Below are 24,230 nucleotides of genomic sequence, written 5' to 3'. Positions count from 1 at the left end.
CTTGTTACGTCATATACTGTAAATAAAGTGCGACCATAAAGTATAATAACAATAAACCCTATAAAGACAAAACACAGTCGCTATGTGTTTACAGACACTTCTCCAACAGCCTTGGTTACAGTCTTGGCTTTGTGTTGTTTAGAGTTGTTGGTAAATAATACAGTAAGTACAATGAAAGATCCTTGGATGCCAAGTTAGTATAACAAACTGCAGATTGTCCATGTGACTCGCAAACATCTGCCAGCTAAATGAATGTATTGTTTGTTTCTTACAGCGCTGATAAATAATTGTGCACACCCACAATCCATTTGTTGATATGTTTCCCAGCCAGGCCATTTGGATCTAATTAAAGGCAACATGTAAACAGTTCTTGTAATCCGGGAGACTTCGACGCAACAAGACATGATTTATTGTTAATAATAAAATCACAGCAGAGCATTAAACTGGAGGGGATAAGCCATGAGCAACTTGCATCAACTGTCCCCTCATACAGGACATTAATTACGCTTCAAACTGATAGCAATGCTCAGTTTCCCATGAATGCATAAAAAGGCTGGCGTGAGTTATTGACATATGTTAGAGGATTAATGACACTTCAAAACAACTGTTTTGTTTGTTTATGACTGTCTGAAAAGAGTTCCGGTCATTCATTGTATGCAGCAGACAAAACACTTTTACACAATACCCAAACGTGCCATATTTTGTGGTCTTTGATGCGTCAATGTGGGAAATATGTCACATGACAACAACACCACCAACAACAACACCCATATGCTGTGCCAGGGGTAGATGGCAAAATGGGATTCCCTAAGTAAGCTAACACAGCACTTCTTGAAACATTAAATAACTTTCTGGATAGGAAGACATTTCACAATATTTCATAACCCTTAAACCAGTAATTATCAGCTGGGAAAGTCATACAGTTTCCCACATTGGACTCTGCAGACTCTTCTATCTGTCTTCTGTTTATTAAAACACGCCATGATGTCTCTATTAATGCACAGGGTGATTTGAGGACAAAACATGCACAGAATGATTACAAAATGCTTTTTCAAAATGTGAGCCTTCAAACCAGCTTTTGGATCTTCATTTACGGAAAGCAGCACCATCTGAATCAAACAGAGGTGTGTTAACAGTGATAATGAATTCAGTTATTAATGCATACACTTACGGATTCATGAAAGATGGTGACAGAGAGCAGTTCAAGATGCAGAAGCATGCAGAAACTGGCTCTCATAATGAACACAGGATAGTGATAGCCCATCTAAAAAGATCAACATGAGTTTAAAGCTATAATATGTAACATTTCCACAATAAAATGTCTAAAAACAGAAGTGTACTTAAGTTATCCTATATGTTTCCAGCAATATACAAATGCGGAAAAATATATATTTTAGTTAATGGTGCATTACTGCTGCTAGCTAGTTAGAGGTTGGTAGCTATAACTTCCAGAAAATTATGGGATACATCAGATATGTCAACAACTCCCATGATCCCACACTAGTTCATAGTGTCATCAAACTACATCTTTTGTTATTGTTTTAATGTCAGAGAATATTTTCACCGCTCCAAACCAACCAGACTCTGGTCAGCAAAGTCAGTCATTTTATTTCGTGGAACACAGGAGTTGCTCGTCGACCACAGCCTTGATCTGTTTGTGTAATTGTGTGACTTCTGTGTTTTAAATGGTTAGTTGGGATTCACTGAAATCACACAAACTAACCGATCAAGGCAGCGATAAAGTGGCATCTCCTGCGTTCTGTGAAGTAAAATTACTGTTTTTGCCAGAAGAGTCTGGTTGAGCACAAGAGAGCGATAGGCTGGCTGATAGCAAGTTAAAGTGGTGAAAATATTCTAAATATAGCGTACACTTAGGTGTAAAGTGGGCACTTTTTTATGTGACTAAAATACATTTTGCTGCAGAGTCTGTCTATAGCAGTGGATTGCTTAGCTTCCTTCACCAGTACTCCTCTCTGCTTCTCTAACTGGGACTGTGCCAACTGCCATCTACTGTAGGTAATACACTGACTATGGATAAGTAAATCATACAGCCTCCTTTCAAATAATCCAGACTATCCCTTTAACTTTGTTATCTCGTGTACTTACATCCTCATCTACCATACCGCACCTGTCTCTGAATCTGAGCTTTTTAATTGGGGAAAAATGTCTTAAAACGGCAGCTAACATGAAACCTAAAAATAAGGATGGTTTAAAAAGAAAGAATTTTATGTGATTAATTAGAATACATCATATATTGAACCTTAAACCAGGAGCAGCAGAAGCCTTGAGACTGGGCCAACACAAGTGCCAACACAAGGTCTCACTGACTTGGTGTGTTAGTCCTGGTCAGTGAGACCTTAGCTGCGCTAGCAGGCGTAATGAGGAACACATGTTGTAACAACCAGAAGCCAAGTCACATCTCAGGTTGAGAGGCAGGGACATGGAGATATACTATAATCAAGACTTTTTTTTTAATCCTCATAAGCATAAAACATGATGTTCAGTGCAACAAAGAAGCTTTCCTCTTCCCTCTGTATTCTGCCCTCTACCTCCATCTAGTGGTTAAAAGTTAAAAAAAAAAGTTCTGAGGGTAATGTTTTGCTCTTCATGACCTGTTGCCTAACACAAATGATGTCTTCATCTCTAACAAAGGACATTGATATAATTTGGGTCTTTGCTTTTGGTATTGCAACACTGTAGATGCCCAGGTAAAAAATAAGTATACTAATGTACACTTAATTTAAGTATATTAAGCATACTTCCATGTGCACATGATCAGAATAGTTAAAGTGTGCTATTTTGATGTACTTAGAATGTACTTCATATTCTAATAATATACCATTTGTGCTACTGATGATATACTGAACTACTAACAAACGCAGAGTGTACTTGACACCAATAAGATGTTTAACTAATGCTGTACTATTTTCTACTTAATGTTTACTTTAATCCACTTTTAAGATAACTCTTACATACACTTATCATAACCCACATATATATTTATATATTTATAATTCAATACTATTTGGTAGATAATTCATTGTAAATATAATGTATTTGAATTTGGAATGACAAATGCATTTAAAGTCAAAATCGAATGCCATTTGAGTTGAAATAACATTACAACAAAGTACTTTTTTAAGTGCAACATTGATATAAAAGCATGGTCTTCAGTATATTGAAGTGCATCTTACTGTTGTCTCAAAATAGTAGTCAAATACTGTTAGTAGACAATTAGATTTTAGTATATCTTTATCAGCAATGATGATGTCTAATCAGCTTATTAAGAGTTAGTACATCAAAAATAGTACACTTCAGTCATAAATATACTAAAATTAAGTGTACTTCATTTTACTTTTTTGACCCGGGCCAATACTTTAAAAAAATAAATAAATAAATAAATAAAAACTGAGTAAGTCTACCTCTGTGTACTTCTGTTTTGTGTTTTTTGTTTTTGTTTTTGTTTTTTTTTACCTGGATGGCAGGTAAACAAGGTGGTGACTTTTCAACAAATACAGAGAACTGTTAAATCTTTTAAATCTCTAATTTGTTGTCTCTTAACATTTAATAAATATTCCTTGCCATTATGGTTTCCATTTTAAGTAGTACAAGTAATTAATTAATTAATTAATAGTGATTTCGTAGAGAATCCGACCCAGTGGCGGGCATTAAGAGCAACTATAGGAAATTTCTCACTGATGGTCTTGTTGGCTTATGAAGGTCAAGCATAATTCACTGAGTGGGTCTTTGACATAATATCCAGACCTTTTCCTTTTTTGTGTCTAATAAGGCGAGCAAACTGGCCAATGAAAATCATGACAGAAGAAGAAAGAAAGGCTGCAGCAGTCACAGGCTTGAAGGGGTGACCGTCACCACAGAGCACAACAGAGCAGGAGTAATTTAGACTGAAGATCTGGAGAAACAGAAACCCTTTTGTTTGAATGCCTGCTATTGACAATGGATTAGATATCCACAGTTCAGTAGTAAGTAATATTCTGAATTGTTCTTCAGTAGAATACTTATTCAAGCATCTGTACTTTATTTTTATGATAACTTTTTACTTTTACTCCCTACATTTTAGCACAAATATCTGCACTCTCTACTCCATACATTTTCAAAACAGGCTTGTCACTTTATTTTTGAGGCATTTGAGGGGATGTATCAATTCTTTTCATGTCGTATCATGGTGCGCTGCCTTCTCAGCATTCATCAGCATTGATTACAACCTTAATGGATGGGACGATAACACAGAAAAGAAGATTCCTTGGTGTATCCATCAGTGCTTATATGTAACAAGAGAATACAGCATAAGGTGGGCTTCAGTTAGGTTTGCACAGAAACATGTCCTGAGGCTGACTTTTTATTTTTATACCTTGAGTACATTTCAGAGTCTGTACTTTTTTACATTTACTTGAGTAAAGATATTGAATCAAAACTTGTACTTTTACTTTTCTGCTTACAAACATCCGCACTTCTACTTGACTAAAGCATGTGTATACTTTTAAGTACAGATTTTCAGTACATTTTCCACCATTGTCGTTAAATATACCAGAATATCAGACTTATACTCAGTAAAATATATATCATGAAACACAGAGGACATCTTCACTCAGAATTTGCCAAAGTGCTGATTACTTCTCTGCAACCACCACAAGAGGGCGGTGTGTCACTGTTGGCTAAAGGGAGGGGGCAACCAGGTGAGTGTTTTTCAAGGTCAGTATTACACATCACTTTGATTTTTAGGGCAGGTAATAGAGTTCTTTAAATGCGCAGCGAGACAGGGTGCACAGTTTCCTGAGAGCTGGTTTATAAAGATAGCACTCAAAGCTCAGTCTGACCAGTAGTACGAGGGATGATGATCTCTTGTCTTTAAATGAGTTTGAGTTACTAAAAAAAATCCACCGTGCTGCTTATTATGAGCTTTTACATCAGCTAAGACTATGATGCTACTGGCAGTGGAAGAAGACATCACTATTAATAAGCCTCTCACCGACACACTCACACACACACACAGCCTACACTGTGTCAGGGAATGACAGAGAGAAGGGTTGGTCTGTCTTTAGCAGGGGCTGCAGTGGTTGCACCATTTGCTCACATGCTGGCAGATGCACACACACACCCTCGCACACACACAGGAACCATCTCTGAACTCATCCATGAGAAAAGGATCTGAGTTGTGGAGGAGCTGAGTTAGCCGCACAGACACACACACACACACACACACAGCACACAGAAACACACATACACACTGAACGGCTGAGCCCCCATTGGTCGGCGTCTCTCCACCCCACCGCGGGAGTCTCTGAGGGGTCTGCTGCAGTACTCTGCTCCAGGGGCCTGGAAACGCTGGAGTGAGCCATTTTTTTCCCTTACTTCTATTTTTGGGCTGGATATCGGAGGTCCACAGCCTCCCTCATTTTCCACTCTTTTCCAGCATACTGGTTCCCAGTGAGCACTGCATGTTACGGCACAGCTTCAGAGCCTTCTCTGCAGATACAAACAGCAATAAAGCCTGTAGCTCAGAGAGGCAATATGATACCACTGAGACAACAAGAATCTGTGCAATAAGCTAGTGAGGAAGGACGCATAAATTGTGCCTCGGCTGCAGGGCCCAGGGGCAGCAACCTAGTGCTCAGCCAGCCATGTAGACTCAGGCCACAGCTAAAAGAATTTGGAAAGGACCCTTCCTGCAGCCCATCCCCCCATACCAGAAGACATGACTTAACTAGTCTCCTCCCAAGCGAGCAAAACGTCCACGACCAGAGTTTTGTTTTTAAGTCAAGCCCAAAGGTCTTGTTTAAACATTTTCTGCTGTAATGAAACATGCTGCTTATGCATGGTTAATAACACTGTATCAATCAATAGACAAAGTATAGTACACTGTAATAAATTTGAAATTTGCAAACATTGCAGTGGTAGGGAAACATCTAAAACATCCTGGATCAGACAATCCACTGACATCACCTATCATCAGAGTATATTTAGAGCTCCCTCTACTTATCACAGGGGTGTTACACCTGAGGGAGATCACTGCAAAACAAAGGAAGGCAATAATAGCTGCCTTGTTTATTAATTAATAAACACAGGTATGACTACAGGTCATATGCAGAACCAGAGCTGCGTGATATGATCAAATAAACTGGTAACACTTTATAGTGAGGGGACAGGCAAGAAAAACTGAACTGAATTCATTCATGTAGCAAAACATGAACAATCAGGAATGTACAATAATGAACAGTATCTCATGCATGACTTAATGCAAGAAAACAAATGGTAACTAAAGCTACTACAAGGATTTTTTTTAAACTGGTTATGAAACAGTGTCAATTTAATACTGATGCTTCCTTATGACCTACATAAATGAACAAGACCATCAGTGAGAAAATCTATCATTAGTTATTCTTAACACCTGACAGCAGGTTGGACTCTGAAACCAGATGAACATGATGAATCTTGGTTTACAGTTTTACCAGGCAAAGTTACACTGAGTAACAACTTAGTCAGTTTATAAGAATCAGGAGGCGTTTTTATTGAAATGGTTTTAAAAAATTGTGGTCATGACAGTGGAAACAATACTGCTTTTGTCCCCAGGAGCCTCCGAAATCAACGAAATGTGAACGTTCTACGTTTTAGCTTTAATACACCAACAAAGATATTTAAATCGCTGTGATTTCTGGGTAATTAATCAGTGCTCATGTATACTGTTGGATTCCATGTGTTGTATCTGGATTGTCATGATTGACAGTAAGCATTACTTCATCATGTTTCTGGATGGTTCTGTATATTTAGGCATTATGTATTTGGAGAAAAATCAATCATGCAAGTTTAGATCGTTTGACTCTATTTCAAGTATCAGTTGTTTAGTTAGGAAAAGAAAATTTGAATATGTAACTATAAACGACAAATGTTATTACATGTGATTTCAGTATTAAGTATTATTTTTTATTCATCAGTGTTAAAGATGGACAAGTTACCACTTTCAGTTAGTCATAATTAAACACGTGAAATTCAACAGATTATAAGTACACTGCTGTAACTGCTCAGGTTTTTTGACTGTCCCTTTAACTGCAGATCTAACTATGATTAAGTCATGAACATCATTCAAAAGTAAAATCACGAAGATTGAAACAACTTAGTTGTTGTATTAATTCATGTATTATTCTTACATTACATCATTCATGAGATGTTATTGATTCTTCCTGATAGTTGTTGATGTATGACATGAATGAAGTCACGTGTGAATTCATGATCATTCATCTACCACTGACATAAAGTCTTACCAATAAATCCTATTGTGATGATTTTGACAGATATTGTGGTGGCATTATGATTCACGATTTATGGGATCATATCATTTTTTCATCTTCATTGTAAAAACTATTAAAATCATGATGATGTGACATTTGTTGGGGTCTCTAAACAGATTACATCTGTCTTACATCTGGAGAACAGGATTTATTGGCCAGCTTATGGACAGAGCTTCATAATGCTGTTTTGTCACACATTTTTCCTTTATAAAAAAATAGCAGCCTCTGTGATTTGGATATTCAGGGTTCCTACAACTCTATCTGAGTCTAATTAAAGAACTTTTGTGGTAAATGACATATATACATATTTATGCTGAAAATGATTAGGCCCTATTTCATTTCTCCATCACATTAAATGAGATGTTATTGTGCTATAAAGCAAATTATGTTTTATGACAGAATTCTACAGTGGAGCAACAAATTAAAGGAAAATGCAACAAACTGTGACGTTTCAAAATGGGTCATCTGGCTGTAAGTAGACTTGGCATCCTATATAAACTGACTGAGCCAATACAAAACAATCGGTTAAACAATTACTAGAGAAATAACTTCAGTTTCAATAAAAATCCTTTTCCTTTTTTAAAATGTTTTGGCTTCCAGGCCTACCCTTGAAACCCATGATGTTGGCACCGTCTTTACACTTTCATTGTTTTTTATAGCTGTAGCTGCAGATTCACAGAAGTCACACAATAACAGAAACAAACTAACAGATTGAGGCACATGCGTGGTAAAATGACTGATTTTGCCTGTGAAGTTTGCAATATTTGGCTTATATAATGGTGGTTTCCTATCAGAAGAGGGTGTCTGACAGGAAAATAAAAAAATGAAAATATTCTAAACATGGCCTATATTTAAACTAACATTGATTTATTTATTTTTTTTTTAAGGTAGACCTTTTATTACCTTTTTTTTTAAACCTATCAATGCTTTTCCAAACTGGGGTTGTTCTTTTACTGTAGGTAATACACTGACTATTGATAAGTACCTCATATGACCCCACGTCAAATAATCCAAAATATCCCTTTAATATGTAATGTCCCTGGTAAATAAATAATAATAATAATAATTAAATAACCCTTTAACATAGTAAACACCTGCATATTGAGGCATCTGCAGGTACAACCAGCTGAAGATCAATCAGTCTCATCAGGGGGAAACTTCTTCACCCTGAGTCCTGGAATAAAACACAAGAGTATCTGCCCACATTCAGAAAATAGAGGGAGGTCCCTAATTCCACAATAGCCTATAGGGCTTCAGATTCATGTAGGAACCTGTCAGAGGAAAGAAGCATGTTTATGAATGAACAAGCTGCTCCTCTGCTCTGAGTTCAGTGTGTAGTCTGTAGAATAAGGACTGCTGTGTGATGTGGGAACACACATCAGTGCATTTTAATCACGTCATGTGGTGTTTTACGCATTTCCCTATAAATAAAAGCTTTAATAAACTTAAAAACAGCTGAGGGTTTGGGCATTTTACAGTTTGTGAGGTGTGTGCAGTGGCTGTTAGAAAGTTTTCACCCCCCAGCTGTGAGGTGAGACAGCTGATTGACAGTGCACGGTTGTGATGTTTGGATTTTACGCAGTGGTTTCTGTATCTCCGCGGCCTCAGAGATGGGTATCCGGCTTATTGATAGTGCTGAATGCCAGCGGGCATTAGAACAGCGAGCGGCCATCTGCCAGCCTAGCGAACTAGCAACCCCACCAGCTGCAGTCGCAAAACGCCCTACAAAGCAGGACATGCATGCAGCTTCTGACGTCTGCGGCCACACTGCGCTACAAAGCCCAGAAAAACCCAGGAGCGGAAACAATGAGAATCCAGCTTATAGACGCCGCATAGCGAAGCGACCAGCAAGTTTTTTGACAAGAGGCTGCCGTTAAGTGCACATCAGTTCGTTTCGGATGAGAGGTTTGTGCGATTATTCTCCCACGTTGAGAAAATCTATATAAAAAAGACTCATGCAGGGGCACTTTAATACCCCGACATGGCGACGGCAAGAAAAGGGAGAGAGCTTTTTACTATTTTGGAAACTAGCGCGGACGCAGAAAGTAGCACCGTGTGCGACAGTCAAGAAGAGTCTCCGCTTAATCTTTCAGCCGATGTGAAGTGGTTTGAGATTCCGTACAGAAAGCCGGACTCGGACGAGGAGGAAGACGAGGAGGAGGTGGAGGAGGACGGCGGCGGCGGCGGCGGCGAGGGGGAGAATGGATTCACGGGCGCAGCAGCAGCAGCAGCCGCCGCGGAGGAGACTGCAGACGCGGCCAGCAGCTTCATCGCGGGAGCAGGCTGCAACATAATTCTGGTCACAGGCAGCACTACTAATGGGATCAAGCACGACGAGGAGGAGTACGCAGAGGACTGTTATTATTCTACCTCCACTAACTGCTCCGACACCACCTCGAACGATTCGGATATTGATTTCTCCGATCTGGAGGAGGAGGAGGAGCGCAGGAGTTTTTTCAGCTTTGAAGAAGACCTGGACGAGGACTGCACGGCTCCAGACTTCTGGGGCGAACCTGACCAGGTAATTCAGATCGAGCCTTTTTCTGCCGTCAGCGGCCCACAGCACTCGCTGGGGGACGATGCTGACACCCGTGACTATTTCCGGATACTCTTCCCAGATTCTCTTTTTGAACACATGGTAGAACAAACAAACAAATACGCCCTCTATCGGCAAAGGAGGAGCGGGAAGTCAGACCCCCACTGGCACCCCACTGATGTGAGGGAGATGAAAGCTTATGTGGGTCTGAATATTCTGATGGGCATAAACCAGCTTCCAGACACCGGCATGTACTGGGCCAGTGACATTTTCATAGGCAATGCAGGCTTTAAAAAGACCATGACAGCCAGGCGCTTTGAGAAGCTCACGCAGTATCTGCAGCTGTGTGACCGAGAGTCTGAGCCCGTGCGAGGGGAGAGAGGGTATGATGGACTCTTCAAAGTCAGACCTCTCCTTGATGTGGTGGAGAACACCATGTGGGACGCGTACACGCCCAACCGCTGTTTGACCGTAGACAAGTGTGCCATTGTCATGAAGGGACGCTTCTCCCCCACCCAGTACATGCCCTCCAAGCCCCTGAGGAAGGGGCTGACGGTGTGGATGCTGTGTGACTCACGCTCAGGCTACTGCCACCGGGCCAAGATCTATGTAGGCAAGCCCGTTGAGGACGAGGCGGCGGCCTCCCTGGGCTACAGGGTGGTGACCTCCCTGGTGCGCGGCCTGGAAGGTCAGTACCACCACCTCTTCATGGACAGCTTCTTCACCTCAGTGCCCCTCCTCCAGCGGCTGCTGAGGGACGGACTCTACGCCTGCGGGCCCACCCAGCCGGGCCGCAAAGGTTACCCCGAGGTCCTCCGCCCCCGTAATGTGGGGAAGCTCTCCCAGGGGGAGTTCTACCAGTGCCAACGAGGCAACCTGGTCGCTACGGTGACACGGGATGCCAAGGTGGTCAGCTGCCTCTCCACCAACTCAGCTCCAGGGATTGTGGGTATCAGTCCGGGCCGGCAGTTGCGCGAGGCAGATGGGGAGGGCGAGAGTGACAGCATGGAGAGCTCAGGTTTGTCCTTCGGCGTCCCTCGTCCTCTGCCGCTGCTGCTGTACCAGGAGAACATGAGGGGCGTCGACCTGTGCGACCAGCTGAGGGAGTGCTACCAGGTTGGCCGGCCGTGTAAGAAGTGGTGGCGCTACTTCCTATGGTTCTACGTCAATCTGTGCATCGTCAACGCCTACATCATCCTGAGGGAGAGCCGAGGCGGAGCGCCACCGGCGGGCTTCAACGGCAAGCAGTTCACCCAGCGCCACTTCCGGGTCCGCCTGGCGCAGCAACTGATTGGAGACTACCAGGGGGCAAGGGGCATGGAGCGAGCAGCACGCAAGAGACACGCAGACTCACCCATAGAGTACGGACACCGCCTAGAGCGCATGTCAGAGCGCTCCCGCCGCTGCAGGAACTGCACCAACAAGGGACTGCGACATGAAAGTGTCTTCGGCTGCAAGATATGCAACGTCCACCTATGCAGGGGAGGATGCTTCTCTGAGTTTCATAAATAAAACTGAACTGATTTTTGTTTTTATATCCTTTGTGTAATCAAACTTGTGTCAAGGGATTTTTTAAAACAGTAAAACTATTTGTAATTCCAAAGGTTACCACTACAAGTGCACAATATAGTCACACACTTTATGTAGAGCTAGTTTTAGGATAGAAGTATTATTATTGCACGTATAATAAACGGAGAAACAGTAGATTATTTGAATTAGTATAGAATGTTTTGGCAACTTGCCTTCTGTAACACTGACAGAATTGCCTTGTGTCACTTTTTTATACGTTTAAAATAATAAGAAGGATTTTATATGAAAAAGAAGAAAACAAAATTCTGCACTTACAATAGATCAGAAAATGTTTACTATGGGAAGTTTATCTCTCTGCTTTTCCAAAATAAAAACTTCATTATGATATGACTTAACTGAATCACCTGTTTCTTTATGTGGTATTAAACCAAAGAGGGAAAATGTTAATGAAATCTGAGCTTGAAATGAATCTGTGCTGGTTTGAAATGGGTTCAGTTCTGGATGTTCTTGTTCCTTCACACACATGAAAATCTGTGTGTCTCTGGGCATTCAAGGGGACACAGCTTGGAGCAATTAGAGAGTAGAAAAAGCCCCTCAGTACTCTCCAGCCAACGGACCTAGTGATGCCATTTCTTTCTCCAAACCGCACTACAGACACAGAGCCATCTGTGGCTGTATTACACTGGGTCCAAACCCAAAAAGTGGTACTTGTTACTGACATGATTGGAAAACGGAGGAAAGATGGCAGAAAGACACTTTTTGGGAGAAGAATTTTGAAATGATTTGTTAGACTGAGACAAAAGAGTGAAGACATTTATTTGAATCATGTAAATCAGCATGTACTCAGTTAGTTAAATGAGAAATCTGTGATATATTTACTTTAGTAAATCAAAATGACCATGATATGTCATCAGAGATAAACATCCAAGTTGAAAGACTGACTACTGACAACTAATAATAATGCTACAGCCAGGATTTTTCCCTTTGAATTGTCTATTCAAGGCCGTAACTTGTGTTACTGTTTGCCTGTTTCACATTAATTAGAGTTCAACTTCATGGGGAATGTTCGCAGAATGAGTTACTGTCTGTTGTTTTAGTTGTAAGAAACCATTGATAATCTTTTAGTTAAATTTAGCAACATGTTAATGGAGTCTGGCACGCAATCAGTCAAATCAAACTCCAGAGTGTTTATTTTCAGTGCAGCGAGCTTTTGTTTGCAGGATAACAGGCTTAGCTTTACATTGACAAACAATTGACAGATATAAACAGCTGATTTCACTTGTTTTGCACTCTTGCAATGTTCATGTAAGCTGTTTAATATACAGTCTATGGCTCCAACTCACTATCTGGACTCATTTGAGGATGTGCAATTGCTACGTATTGCTACTTTAAATGATCAAAGCTGTTCCTGCAATCCCAAAAGAGGAAGACAATTAAATTAAAGGAACAATATGTAACAATTGGATGTTCAAAAAGTATTGCAGTCCAAATAGGAAGTCGGAGCAATAGGTGGTACATTAAACAGGCTGAAATCCTATTTAATATACAGTCTATGGCCGAAGCGTGTTGTTGCCTCTTGCCCCCTCCTTCTCAGACTTGAGGAAGCTCAGGCAGGCTGCAGGAACACTGCAGGACCACGAGACGAGCACAACATTGTAATTTGATGATAAAAAGTGAGGATGAGTCCTACACTGTAAGCTGATCAGCTGTTTATAACTGCCAGTTGTCTCTCAGTGTAAAGTCAAGCCCCAAAAGGCCACTGCTCTGAAAATACACACTGGAGTTTGAGTTTAGTCACTGCCTTGTAGGAAATATTAATGTAATAACTGCTGAGAATGTAATAATTTTTAAGTTCTATATTTCTATAATACCATTTTTGAACCAATAACATAATAACATTTTGCATGTAATGTAATAAGTTACTGAAATATTGGCTGGGTTAAACAAAATCAGTAAAAATGTAATAATTGGAGCCGATAATGTAATAATATTCTAATATAACTATGTTTCAGTTTAATTTAAATGTCAGACTTCTATAGCACTTACCCATACTGTTGCTTCTTTCAAATAGCTGCTCAAAAACCTGAGGAACTTGACAGTGTCCAAACTAACTCAGGTTTTTGAGCAGCACTTAGTCTTATGCAGCAGCAAGCACCATGAGGGTCAGTGTTATAGAGGTGTGACCCTTTATAGCCAATAAATAAAATAAAAAAGATAAAAAAAAACAAAAAACAGTATGTTATTACATGATCAGCTCCAATTATTATATTTTTTGTAATCCAGCTATTAAAGAAATAACATTATTTAACATTACATTATGGGCAAAAAGTTAGTATATTCTTGGTTGCTCAGTTTAACCGTTATAAATATCTACTCCTTCTAAAAGATTATTATAATAAACAGATAAACAGACACTTACTCATTCAGCGAACATTCTGTATTAATTTGAACTAAATAGTGTGAAATGGTGCACAATAACACAAGTTACAGACACCGCTCCTTTATCGCTGATGACATATTGTGGTCATCTTATTATTTGTTACAGTAAATATTTTACAGATTTCTCCTTCAAGGAATATTTGTGACCAGTGTTAAACATAATGTGTACTTTCATTAAAGCTTCTCTGTCCACACTGTCATGAGGCTAGTGAGCTAAATGCTGTATGTAGGCAGAGACAGGCTGCTTCAGCAGGTCAGACTGGCCGTCTCCTGTGTCTCCTTCTGAGGTCTCTCTCTCCTTCCTCTCTCTCCCTCCTCAGGCTCTTCTGTGCCATCCTACACATTCACACACACACACACACACACACACACACACACACACACACACCCTCCCTTCCCCTCCACTCCGCTCTCTCTTGCTCTCCCTCAGCCGTTCCCCAGCTGGGAGAGGGTTAGTCAACTGGACGGCCATCCCGCTGATCTGCGGGAGCCCCTTTGGGGAGTTACCATGGCAACCGTGGCCGATGAAGACAGGGAGTCGCCAGCAGGCCCGCATGGTTGTCATGGTACTCGCTCTGGCTACGGAGGTGGGAGGTGCCAGAGGCCACACCTCCCTACCCCCTCTCCAAAACCAGGCAAGGCTGTGGTGTGTGTGTGTGTGTGTGTGTGTGTGTGTGTGTGTGTGTGTGTGTGTGTGTGTGTGTGTGTGTGTGTGTGTGTGTGTGTGTGTGTGTGGAGCTGGCTGGTTGACAGCCTGCACACTGTACACGAAGCCAGGCTGGTTACCAGGCAGGCTTTGCTACAGCGCAGCCAAAGACTACGACTGCTGCTGCCAAAAATGAAGTGAATGACATGAAACTGCTGCTCCGGAGACGTCTTTATGCAGGTGTAGGATTCAAGGATTAGAGGAATCTGTCACACCGTGTCCTGCATCGCACCAAACCTACTGAAAGTTTCTATTTTAAGTGTACTGAAGAACATGAAACACACTGCTGCTTTGCAGATATCTTCATGCAGGTGTAGGAGGCACAATTAGCTAAACCCACTCTGTGTGCTACATAAAACCACACTGCAAATTTCTATTAATCACACAGCATTTAGAGCCTGTATTTTCCATTTTCTTAACATTTGCAGAGTTATGTCAATGGCTGTCAGTCCACCTCTACCCACATAGTCATTATTCTATCAAAGTTATTAGTGACTTAGAATAATTGATACATTAAAAGCTGTTTTCAGACATATCATTTGGATCATATTTTATGTGTTTCCGCTCAAATATTAATACATTCTCCAACTGGCTCAAGTGACACACGATGACAAGTCATTGCAGCAGATGTGAGCTGACTTATGACTTTCATTTTCCAATTCCCACAAAAGCATTGCACAGCATCAAAGAAAATAAAAAACAGAAGGAAGGGTTGGTCAATTATGGCGTTCTAAGGTCTGTTATTTCGGTTCATACAAGACTTGGTTCCCACAAGTAATTTGACAAGACGAGAGACATTCAGTGAGTGCTGATATAGAGTACAACAGCACCGTTAGCCTAAATTAATGTCACAAAGACTAACAGATAGAGACTATAGAGACAGGAGGAGACAGGAGGCGTCCTGTGCATGATTCAGGGCTTATTATTGTGGGATCACTGTCACACACTTTTTAATCAAGCACAGCAGTTTTAATAGCTTTTGATCTGTTCATCAGGAGAATTACCTGCACTTACATGCATGCATGTGTTATCATTGTTGATTTACATAAATATGTACATGGCATATCAGCAGATGGATTTATCAATAGTTCAGCCTTTGAAATAATACTCAAGTCTGCTATCATAAAATCCTGTGGTTGGTTTGTTTGCTTTCAGACCACAAACAAACTACACAAGAGTCCGCTTGGAAGGGTGAACTGAGTACAGTCTTGAGGCAGATTTATGGATCTTAAGGAGAGTTCTACTGTGGTAAAGTGTGGACTAGCAAGCTAACATTCGTGCACAGGTACATGTTTGTGTTGCCTGCCAACAGTCCGGTTTCAAACCAGTTATAGAACTATTTGTTTTGGTGGAGCCAAGAAATGTGTAAATAAACAATGAAATCATAATCTCTTGTCAGTTTTTACTGTTAACTAATAAATGGTGCTTGTAGAACTGCTGTATAAAAGCAACATGACACTTGAGGTTGTGCACGTCTTTTTGTGTGATATTTCTTTAACAGCAGATAATTGCTATAAATAATAGACTGTTGCTATGGACATAGAGAGGAGCAATAAAAGTATTTTAAAATTGTAAAAATCATTTTAAAATTAATATTTTGTGTCAAATTAATGATTTTTTAAAGTACACAGCTGTATAATAAGTGGGATAATATACAGTGAGAGGCTCATTAAGTGTCATTAATTCAGAAACTTTTTAACTTGTAAACCATATCCTAACTGTTTTGTAACTATGGTAAATATGGTTAAGACATAATTTAGGAAAAAAACACAAATGGTTCCTAAACTAGTAATCCAAAATCTTTACGATAACTGTGCTAGTTTTAACTTTTCCATCTGTAGAAGTTACTAACTAGCTAACCGTGGTGCTCAGTAACAGTAGTGTTAGGTAACACCAACTAGTGTTAGCTATCTAATTAATCTATATAGCTGCTCTTTAATTGCTTTTACACAGTGGAAGCCAGATATGAGTCTTAACTGTTATCTTTCCCCACTCTCTTATATCTCCTGAGAAAGCACTGTTGTAAATTTCCCAAAAAGAACATTTTTGGATTTTTCTACAGATGTTACCAAAACCTTTAATAATCAGTCTTGAAGTTAAGTATCAATAGTTGGTTTTGCTCCATTGTTTGTGTTTCAATGTGTGTTTCAGCATGTTTTAATGAGAAAAAACAAAGGTTACAAAGTTGTTGGGCGTAACAGAATGAGAAAAGTGGCTTCAGATGGGAGACAACAGTCATAAAAGCTGATAAATAATGTTAGAATGAGTATTTAGGATTTTGACAGGATGAAGTAAGATAAGATACAATAGAATTCCTAAAGTTAGTTCTTCCCATTTAAAGAGTTAAAGCAGAAAGTTTATGTGATGAGGCCCGTGCTCGGTGTACATTATATCTTACGTAGATACATACATTCTAGACTCCAGATTTTGGTATCAGTTATATTAAACCTAATAGGAGATGAAGGGTCAATCATGCTATTTGGAGACCAACAGCAGATACATGAACGCTTACATCTGAAAAATTCAGTTAGTACTCTATTCTCTTCAGTGTATTTTCTCTTTTTTTTCCATTTTGTTCATGCAGTATAGATCTGTTCTTCAATCATCTCCCATAGGTTTCAGTAGAACTAGTGCTTAAGTCTTGCACCAGGCAGAGCTTATAATGTTCTGTAGTGATGTAATGTGCTGGAGGACATGTACAGTAGAATAGTGGAATGAATGTACAGCCTGTGCCGGTCACTCTTGTGCTTTTGCATTTTTCATGTTGAGAGTCAAACATTGTCGATTTTCTTCTCTCTTTTGTGGGCTGAACGTGAAATCGTGAGGCAGCCCTATTTGTGCGTCAGAACCAAACACTGCTTTCTCTCCCTCTGGGTAGGTGGGTGTGCTGTATGTGGTGTCACAATAGCCAGATCTAATGTTTCCAGGATGGATCCCGACCATAAAATGCTCAGCTCTCAACATGTTTCCCCTCCTGGGCAGGGAGAAATCTCTGAGTCTCGCATCAAGAACACGGGCCTGGTTTCACTTAAGAACCGATGGTTGGGCAACACATGTACTGTTAGAATCATGAATGTGCCTTTGTTCAGTTTTTTCCTCTGTTGCAAAATGAGTCCACGGACAAGGATGAGCGTGAGAATCCCCTAACATCTAATTCTCGTCTCTTACTGAGTCATTGTTTGTCCTTCTGCTGCGCTGTAGTGTTCGAATGTTCACTCCCGACAGTCAGAACTGAGAAAGAGGTGGTGAAAGACTTCTTACGTGTAGATTGTTGGTATATGTTAATCAGTGCCTCATAGAAGAAGAATTCTCTCTTTACCTTAACAAGTTTATCTTATTAAAGGACAAGATCACCCTAAGATCAAAATTCAGATTTTTACAGTACATCCTCCTGCACTTAAGTACAATTTTTAGGCAATACTTTTCCATTGTATGCTACATTATACTTATAAGATCATACTTGAGTAAAAGTAAAGATATCAGGCTATAATATTACTCCAGTTAAAGAAGAAATGTAGTGCAGTACAAGTATAAAGATGCATAAAACAGATATACTCAAGTAAAGTACAAGTACCACAAATTTGTGCTTAAGTTTGCTTGGTTACATTCCACCCCTGCTTTAAAGTGTAATCTTGTGCTTCTTATATAAAAATACACAAAGTAAACTTGTGTAAGACAACGCTTGGTTGAGGATTAAACCAATGTTTCCCAACTGTTTTGGCTTGTGACCCTTTACAGAAAAGCTGGGTCTAGTTGGAGCCTCTTGTTTCATTTCAGATGTCCAAGAGTTGTTAGCAGCTCCACTAAAGAGACATTTCCCTTATAAACGTCTCACGTGGTTTCATTTAAATAATTGTTTGAGGCTCAAAGATCTAAAATGCAATCCAGTATTCAAAATGAAAACAGATTTGTGTAGCAGATCTGTTTTTCTTTTCTTTTCTACCCCATTAAACTAAACTACCAAAACTGTGTATAAAGTGGTTAAAACTAGCTTAACCTCAAGTTACAACAGTAATATACAAAATGCACTGACGCATCAGTATTAACAATCTAATAATGTAACAGGCGGAATGAGTACTTTTACTTTAGGCATTTGAACTATATTTACTTCATAGTTCCTCCACTTATAATTTAAAGTCAGGACTTTTACTGGCTTTACAATAACGCATCGGTGCTTTTATTCAAAGCCAAACTGTGCAGGAAAAACAATGCATAGACTCACAAAAGCAGTCATCACCCACAACACACCAGAAGTGTGTGACGGTGCCTGCATCTGCAGAGACCCTGCCCTCTGCTCACACCATCATATCACACATCAGACTTAACAATCTTTCTGGTGTGTTTACAGACAGCACTAATCCTAATTATTCTACTTTTAATCATTCAACTATATGTTTTTATGCAAAATGTATGTCTGAAATGGAAAAGTATTGTAGAAAATTAATTAATGTACGTGCAGTAAGTACTCTCTGCATTGAGTATGTAAAAAAGTAAAAAAAAAGTAAAAATCTGATATTGGGCTGAACTTTAATAAAACTTGTTAAGTCAACTAGCTACAACAGTAAATTACTGTGTGAACTGATGCATCAGTATCAACAATGTAATAGATTATACTATGTCAGTCACAGGGGCCATTTTTCAAGAATGAGTACTTTTACTTTTGACATTTAAAGTACATTTAGTTGATAATGCTTCCACACTTTTACTTAATTAATTAAATGCAAGACTTTTACTTGAAATAGAATATTTTTACATTAGTATATTGGTACTTATACTTAAGTAAGGGATCTGATTACTTGGATTTAAGTACAATCATTCAAATTACAGAAGGCGTTTCAAAGTCTGAGGCTGTGGATCTTCCCAAAGATAAAACTTAAAAAGGTGCCACTCTTAGTTTACTTGATTAGTTTTGCTCAATACCTGGACATCTAGTGGATCATGATTATGATATTTGACCCCAACAATTGAACAAAGCTAACCCGATATTTCTGTTTGACATAACTTAAGACATAAAATGGTCAGGTCTGTGAAAATTGTGGTGAAAATGAAAAAAAACAAAGAAACAAAAAAACAACTACTTTAACTTTTAAACCAAATCACACACATTCAGGCTATCTTATATTTGAACAAATGTAATAATAAGTTATCTGATTTTTTTCACTTCCATTCACTGAGCCTCCGGTGAAACTCCCTCCTGGAGAGAAATGCCTTCCACTTTGAAAACTTGTAAATGACAGCAAATCATGGACATTACTGTCATTGGTGGACTACTCGGTGACACACATCTCCATCTAGTGGATGAGACAACACACATTTAAAGGATCTTGAAACACTGAACTGTAGCATCCCCTCAACCAGGAAGTTTTCTGAACCAGATGGATCTCTTTGGTTTCTGCTGATGTGGTTTTGGCGAACCCAGCAGAATGACCAGAGGAAGTCTGATCTCTGGGTCTCTCGCCAGAGGGACATCAAGAGTGACCTGGAACCAAAGAAACGCAACTTTTAATCCTGTCTTTATTTCATGCATATGAAAGACTATATACTATATATAAATTTAATGTATATAAATTAATCAATAGTTATATAATAAAAGAATATATTATGTTCTAAAAATGACAGCTCGCTCGCCGTACAGTGTACAGTATGATTTCTTCGTTCTGGCTCTCTGTCACGACACCAGTGTTTACTGAAAACACCGACCTAACCCTCTCCGAGCTGATGGCAGGACAGAACAGGTTGGCCTGTAATATGACACCTTCTCCTACATGTATCCTCACTAGTGTGTAGACAAACCATGAGGCCTGTCCCCTTTAACCCCTCCTCCCGCTCTCTCTCTCTAGCTCTCCCCACCATACAGCCACTGCGTGGTGCTGTTGTCATCAAGCATACTTTCCCAGCTTGACAAAAAGAGAACAGATGTGTTTTTGAAACCACCCTATAATCAGTCTTTTTCCCAAACAACAATCCATCAATGGCACCATAAAATGACTAAATAAAATGACTCACCAATTTATGAAAAGCAGTGTATTAATACTGATTTAATCCCATGAAGGTAAACATTTAATATACCGAATGCAGACTTTTTCAAATATCTGCAAGTTTGCAGTTTTGTAAAAGAAAATATTTCAGTCCTTTCCCAATAAGCTTTGGAAGTGCCCAAGTATAGTCAGTTATTGGACTAGAACACAAACCCCAGTTCCCAAAAAGTTGGGACGTTGAGCGAAACATGAATAAAAACAGAAAGCAATGATATGCAAATACTTGTCAACGTGTATTCAACTGAATACAAAGACAAGATATTTAATGTTCAAACTGATAAACTTTATTTTTTGTAAATGTACACTCATTCTGAAATTGATGCTGATAATATGTTTTTAAAAAAAGTTGGGACAGGAGCAGCAGCATTAGTACATGGGCTCCGGACCACAGCTAATGTGTTTCAACATAAATATCTTGTCTTTGTACTGTATTCAATTGAATACAGGTCAAAAATGATTTGTAAATCATTGCATTTTTTTATGTTTTACACAATGTCATAAATTTTCTGGAACCAGGGTTTGTATTCCAAACTCTGTCTGAGGTTTTACAGAGACAACTCAAACCAGACGCAATTCTGGCAGTGTTTGAGTGAAAGCAGCTATGATAGAGCTGTCAAACAACCAATATCATATGATATATTTGTAACAATGTTAGTGGGAAGGCTGATATCATTAAATTGGAAACAGAAAAACCCATCAGCCCACTCACACTCCCACTTACAGAAACAATCACATTTCAACTGAGAAGGAAGGTGAATAATTATTTATTTGATACGTTAACCAATGGTGATATCTGTGGCATCCCATTTTTGTTAGTGTTTGTTGTTCTTTTACTGTGTATTTGATTGTTTTTTCTTGCTTCTTTGCATGAATAAATGTACAAAATACAAGCATATAAGGTATGTAACTGTATTTAAAACACTCCAATAAACAGAGTTTAAAAAATAATGAATTCATGCTATGTTTGTGAACACAATATACTGAAAATACCTTGAGTCTGTACTCGAGCTTCATCATGCAACAGTTGAAGAAGGTTGGGGGCAGCTGAGGAGGGATACTCAGGACTTTGGTCATAGTCCGGCTGCTCTCAGCTGGGACAGAGTCTCCCGTTGCGAACATGGTCTCACTTGTGTGGACGATCCTCTTTGACTGAGCAGCAAAAGTCTGCTTCTCACACAGGTAGAATTTTGGTGTTACTGAGCGTGCTGATTCATTGAGTACTTCTACAGAGACTCCCATTGCTTCACCTATTTATATTTAGAACAAAAAAGCATCATTACTGTCTGTGCCAAGGACATTCAAAAAAATGTCCTCAACAAAATCTGTTTACCTTGCTTTAGCCCCATTTTTTCTGAGGTAACATTCATTGTGACCTTTGCAGCGCCAAAAAATGAGATCCTGGTTGCCTGTTGTTGCTCCTACCAAATAAAAACACATAAGCTGTCAGGGAGTCAGATCTCTAAATACCGGTTTTGAGCAGAATTAGCTGGATATTATAATGCTGAAGCAAGGAAAATCAGTTCCACACCTTCAGTCCGATGATTATCATCTCTGATTTGGAGGCGAAGGGGAACTCAGACTTGGTCAGAAAAGGGAACTCGGTCTTGGTTTTGTGGACAAGCCAGATTGACTGAGTCAGCTGTGCTCGCAAACTGTATGCAATTTTGCCCCACTTCCCTTCATAAGATGAAGGCATGTCTCTGTGGGGAAATAAACAAGGGCAATTATTTGATTTCACCAGCTCGTAAGGAAGTGTTTATGATGAACATGAATTCCATAGAGAGGGTAAGTTGGATTAGCACACGCACGTGTTTGGAATCACAAAGGTGAATGGATACACGTTTCTCCCGGGGCCGATGATTTCAGAACCTTATAAAAAGAAACATTTTTTTGTCAAATGTACATCAGTTTTAAAGGGAAAATTTAATGTGGATGTCCAGTCAGTGCTGGTGGTAAATGTGGTTAAATGAGGCAATAAATTCCTTAGTTTGTGCTACACTGACCCAGAAAACCGAGTTCTCCTGCTTGTGAAGCTGTGCTGGCAGTGCATGCATGGTCATGTTACCATGTTGTCACCACCCAAGCCGATATCTAGTACTTTGTTGCCCAAAACATAGCTTCTCATCTACCACACACCCTGGCTACCAAGTCTACCCAATGAGTATTTTTTTTGTTGAAAAGTAAAAGTTTTTTCCACCAGGTATTTGAAGACACTGATTCACATTTAAACCAAGTTTCAACAGGGATTTGCAACAGTGACATTTTTTATCTTTATATTCCATCCTGCTGTAATATTTGTGCATGCACATTAGGCTACAGCGTAATTTCCTCATTTTACACTAAGAAGTAATTGCATAAGAACTCTCACATTCTGTCTAACTGGTAATATAATGTTTATGTCCAACATTTGGCACTAGACCTTCATCAGGCAAACAGTTTGGGTCAAGGTGAACTCATCTTAAATCAGGCATGGTTGTTAGTCTACAGCTGACTACAATCCTCATGTGCAAAAAAGTCTTTTTGTGCAAATAAATGTTATCTAAGTGAAACATTTTGAGGGAGTTTTTTTTTTTTTGCAACTTTTTGGTCCACTCGCCCTTCTCCTATGCATCTGTCTCATCAAATAGATGTGCTAAGTGTTCTTCTTTTTCATAGTAAAAACTTATTTTACAATGTCTCGGACGCTTTTTGTTGGCAGCATACAAATGTGTTGAAATTACATCTTTGTGCAGACCACATTTCAACTAGAAGGTGCTCACTGGATACAAGTCCAAGCTGAAATAGCCTGTAGTTCTTCCTTGCATCAAGTAACATCACTGGAAGAAAGATGAACAACAGATTATGCAGCAGAAGAACTCAGTTTTCTTGGTGAATATAGCACAGCCTGAGAAATACGTTTGCCTTTAAGATATTTTGTTCTTTCTTTCTTCTGTCACAAGAAAGAGTCAATACCAACCGTCTCCTTTGTTTTTATCCTGGAGAATAATATGTTCAAAATAAAAGTATTTCTTCTTGTCACTGTGAACCCCTGTGGCTTGTCCTTTTTGTTCACACCATGTCACCTTCGCTTTCCCTTTGGCTTTGACCACGAAACACTGCACTTTGGTCTCCTTGCTGGTCACCACGGTCACCTTCCCTGAGAGGACGTCCCCAGGAGAGAAGGTGCCTCGTTCATTCAGCTTGTTGTAATCCACAGAGAAATGCTTAACAGTCATGCTTCATCAAATAACCTTCCCGAGGGTTGTGGAGTGATGGCACAGAGACGATCCTCCTTTCAACCAAAATAAATCCCCTGAATTGTCTGGAAGCAGGTTTGAATTGATCCCAGATATTGAACTGGGGCCTTTTGTTGCTGAACAAGGATCTGGCAAGGCTGGCATGTGCACTGTAGCAGCAGACTCCTCCTGGACCTGCATCTGTGTCACACATGGTCACATGATCAAGAGCTGCAGGTGTCACTTTCACAAAGGTAACTCTAGCCAGCAGCCTTGCAGGCAAAAATAGGCCAAATAAATTGAGATTTACATTACGGATGCCCTAATATGAAATGTCATAACTGCTATATGTGTGTGAATTCAATGGTATTCTTCAGTGAATAATATTAAAAGGTATAAATATATTTTTTCACTGAAGTGATAGTAAAGTGGTACCTTTTCTAGATACTGAAGTAATGT

At 39.5% G+C, this 24,230-nt stretch overlaps 1 protein-coding gene across 1 annotated transcript; it reads right to left on the bottom strand.

Moving 5' to 3' along the window:
* Positions 1–19,752: 19,752 nt before the first annotated feature.
* On the bottom strand, positions 19,753–23,929 carry LOC146320673 (arrestin domain-containing protein 3-like). The gene is made up of 6 exons (XM_084729606.1): positions 23,513–23,929; positions 22,365–22,425; positions 22,085–22,256; positions 21,887–21,974; positions 21,547–21,803; positions 19,753–19,997 (listed from the first exon to the last, which is right to left on the bottom strand). Exons 1-6 carry the CDS (start codon positions 23,769–23,771, stop codon positions 19,869–19,871), a joined length of 966 nt encoding a protein of 321 aa, XP_084585732.1. The 5' UTR covers positions 23,772–23,929; the 3' UTR covers positions 19,753–19,868.
* Between the last annotated feature and the right edge of the window lie 301 nt (positions 23,930–24,230).

Source organism: Lutjanus erythropterus, chromosome 10, assembly GCF_056507025.1.
Source record: "Lutjanus erythropterus isolate fLutEry1 chromosome 10, fLutEry1.hap2, whole genome shotgun sequence".
Classification (NCBI taxonomy): Eukaryota; Metazoa; Chordata; class Actinopteri; order Lutjaniformes; family Lutjanidae; genus Lutjanus; species Lutjanus erythropterus.
This window is presented reverse-complemented; position numbering and strand designations above follow the sequence as displayed.